This window comes from Triticum dicoccoides, chromosome 7B (assembly GCF_002162155.2).
Source record: "Triticum dicoccoides isolate Atlit2015 ecotype Zavitan chromosome 7B, WEW_v2.0, whole genome shotgun sequence".
Classification (NCBI taxonomy): Eukaryota; Viridiplantae; Streptophyta; class Magnoliopsida; order Poales; family Poaceae; genus Triticum; species Triticum dicoccoides.
This window is the reverse complement of record NC_041393.1, coordinates 18342453-18345829: the sequence shown is the minus strand read 5'-3', so window position 1 is coordinate 18345829 and position 3377 is coordinate 18342453. Positions and strand designations below refer to the sequence as shown.

The window sequence follows — 3377 nt, the reverse complement described above, 5'->3', positions numbered from 1 at the left end:
TGGTTAGTATGCGATGGCTTTCAATTATTAGATACTAAATGTAAAGAATGAGACCTCGCCGATGCAATTCAGGGAAACCACTATGTTTGCTTTCTATTCATGTGGATCAGTATTTATTTATTTTTGATTTCTGAAGATTATGGCAAGGAAAAAACATGAAAAATCACATGTGAAATGTAATGGAATAGAATAGTTTTCATGGAGGTCGTTGATGATTTGAGTATGCTATCGATTTATCAATCTTCTAAAGAAAAATATCACTCGACTTCATGAAAGGTACCACTTTGAGAAGGTTGTTTCCTGTGTGCATTCTTTTGATCTTCTTGAAAGTGTTTGGCCATCAAATAGCATCAAATCGTGTCATTAATCTTTCTTTGGGAAACATTGTTTGAGATCTCACATTTGAATTTCTACGATAACGTTCAGGTCTTCTCTATCTAACAAAACCGATTCCTCGCCCCTGTCATCGTCCTTCCTGAGCAGGAAACACTGTCCTCTATCACATTGTTTGAGGCCTTTATTCCATCTTCAAGGAGCCGCCGCTGTCTCACCTTCCTGAGCAGAACACAAACCCTAACAAAAATCAAAGAAACGACTAACAATGGAGCCCTCTCGCCGGCCTTGCCAGGATCCACCGCCGCCCTATGGCCCTAGGGCCACAGGAGGCGAAGTGGACCTGCGGCGGCGCCGGCAAGAGGCACGAGCCCTAGCTTTTATTGAGGAGGAGTAGGCGGCGCCGGCTGCGTTGGAAACGGTTTACTCCTCTTATTAGTTAAAAAAAGAATAACAATAGCCTCACCCCTCATTCTCTCAGAAACTTAGGTGCTAAAAGAAATAAACTAATGTATGCAATTTGATAAGAAGAATAATAGGAAATGTATGATGCTAAACATTCCCAGTGCACACCGGACGTTAATAATGCAAGATAATATTGCAACGGGACACCGAGTGAGGAGAATATTTGCATCCAATCTTCCAACGAGTCTTTAGCAGAGACTAGGAACAAATTCAGGCAAGGACAAGGGCGAAACAGCAATCATTGCACCGGCCAAAACCAAGTCAAGAAAACTTTTGCAGGCTGAGGGAACAAAAGGAAGCATATCTGAATGTGCTTGCGACTGCTTGCTGAACCGCATCTGGTCAGTGTACTGAACTACTTTTGGGTACAGAATATTGTACTGGAGTATGGTGTTGTAATTAAGCTCCTATCCAACCACACAAAAATAATATCTGAAGGAGAAGTCACAGCTCAACAAAGACTCACCTACCAAGTTTCATCCAGATCTACAACCGTCTGCTCAACCTACTCACACCATGCATGCTTATGTGCTTTCTCTCATGAATAATCCCGAAAATTACATATGATCTGAAAAACATTTTTTTTAATCATCGGTCCAAAGTCCAAACTGAAAAGTTTCAGTTAATTATTTTATTCAAGAAGTTCAGTACAAACCCTAAGAATTCAGATACCAAAACACTCAGACATATATGTCTTCACCAACCATTGGATCAAAACGTCCAAATTAAAGCTACAGCCAAAGAACTACTGAAGCTGATAGATGCAGATATCCAAGAACCCTAGCTAGCTAGCTAGCAATATAGAAACGCATCGCTTGACTAGATAACGAGCTGCTGCTAGTACTCATCCACCACTTCGATCAGCTTGCTGGCCACTGCGCTTGCAAAAACTGGAGATCCCGGATGAATCTGCATATACATCAACAAATGAAAACAAGAAAACCATCATCCTTCTTTTTTGGCATATATCTTGATTCTTGAGAATACTGAACGTACATGCATGATATGTGTAAATTAATTAAGAGATCCGTTGTGACGATGTTGCCTACCTTAGTGTTGAACATGTAGATGTGGCAGTCGCCGATCTTGCCGCCGGAGAGGTGCACGAGGTCTAGGTGGAGGTCGTCCAGAGCCCGGGACGCGGCGGCGAGGCACCCGTCGCGGCGGCGCTTGGTGAGCTTGATGTTCACCTCGTCCTCCACGATCCGCACGTCCACGAACGTCTCCTTGCTCCTCCGCTGGATGTACGTGCTCCGGATCGGCTGCGGCGGCGCCGGCATCGCTGGCATCACCGCGGCCGCCACCTCGCCTGCAGAGCACTCCCCTTCTCCGGCCACCACCGTGGGCGCCGGATCCACCACGTCCCCCTGGTGCTCCCTCCGGCCCCTCTTCTTCTCCACCAGCAGCGTCAGCTCCTCCACCGTCCTCCCAAGCTCCTGGATGTACTCGATCGCGTCATAGATCACCGTGGCCCTATCCTCCTACAAATTAATTAATTGACAGTTTGAAACCCAGAAAAATTAAAGAATCACGAGATTAGTAAAAAAAACAAGATCGATAAACGAAGTGCCACGAATTAAAGACAAGATGAATGAACGCATCGAAGGTGCAGACCTTGGTACGGTTGGGGATGAGAAGCATGAGAGCAGTGAACTTCTCGCTGAGGCGCTGCCGGCGCTGCTTCTCCTTCTTCTCGACGCCGCCGTTGGCCGGAAAGCCGTGGAAGCTGCTGCCAACGCCCCGGCCCCGCTTCCTGCCGCCGCCCGTCCGCGGCTTGGGGGAGCACTGGAAGCCGCCTACCATGTAGGCCGACTCCTCTTCAGCAGCACCGAACACCAGGGACGACGAACCGGTCCTCTGAGCGCCGGGAAGGTACGCGTCGGCGGTGGCGGGGTACTGGCCGTAGTAGTCCCGCAGCGCGGTCATCGCCTGGTGGTTGGCGGCCAGCTGCTCGAACTGAGCATGGGGCTGGTCGGTGCCGCCGAAGAAGTACTCAACGGTGGGCTGCTGCGGCGAGACGGCGGTGTCTACGTAGGACAGGAGGTGGAAGTTGAGCTCTGCCGGGACGGCTGAGGCGGCGGCAAGGTGGTGCGACTGGCCGGCGTCCATGTCCAGGCCCTCATGTGGCATCAGGAGTTCACACTGCTGGTGATACATCTTCAGGGGAAACTGATGTGCCTACTGCTACCCCGTAGAGATGAAGGTACACAGCCGAACTGATGAGAGGAGAGGAGAGGGGAGGAGAGTGAGGTTGGGTTGTATAAAAGGGGCAAAGGTGATATTGGGTAGGAGAAAGCGGTTGGTTCCGTGTGGATTGGGAGGGTGAAAGGGACACTTGTACAACCCAGAGCTGCATTGCAGGTTGCAGCCTGCTGGCCTCCTTTTCAGAAGAGTGGTTTGTTACTGAGATTCCTCTATGGTGGGGCCCGTTAACCTCCTCTTCACCGGACACTGGCAATTTTTAGTGGGTACATAAGATTTCTGAAAGGCTTGGCCTTGTCTCTACCCACACACATACACTGACACACGGGCTAGCTAACCGGCTGCCTGCCTAACGCGGATGATGATGCCGAAATCTT

At 49.3% G+C, this 3377-nt stretch overlaps 1 protein-coding gene across 1 annotated transcript; it reads right to left on the bottom strand.

Moving 5' to 3' along the window:
* Positions 1 to 1411: 1411 nt before the first annotated feature.
* Positions 1412 to 3093, bottom strand: LOC119340364 (transcription factor TIP2-like). The gene is made up of 3 exons (XM_037612273.1): positions 2413 to 3093; positions 1848 to 2279; positions 1412 to 1707 (listed from the first exon to the last, which is right to left on the bottom strand). Exons 1-3 carry the CDS (start codon positions 2953 to 2955, stop codon positions 1636 to 1638), a joined length of 1047 nt encoding a protein of 348 aa, XP_037468170.1. The 5' UTR covers positions 2956 to 3093; the 3' UTR covers positions 1412 to 1635.
* Between the last annotated feature and the right edge of the window lie 284 nt (positions 3094 to 3377).

What these genes read in the sequence shown, in the direction of transcription:
- LOC119340364 (XM_037612273.1), bottom strand. Translation starts at nt 2,955, where the DNA reads ATGTATCACCAGCAGTGTGAACTCCTGATGCCACATGAGGGCCTGGAC. An exon ending in TCATCCCCAACCGTACCAAG is followed by an intron (nt 2,280 to 2,412) that starts GTCTGCACCTTC and finishes ATTAATTTGTAG; the next exon opens with GAGGATAGGGCCACGGTGAT. An exon ending in TCTACATGTTCAACACTAAG is followed by an intron (nt 1,708 to 1,847) that starts GTAGGCAACATC and finishes ATGTATATGCAG; the next exon opens with ATTCATCCGGGATCTCCAGT.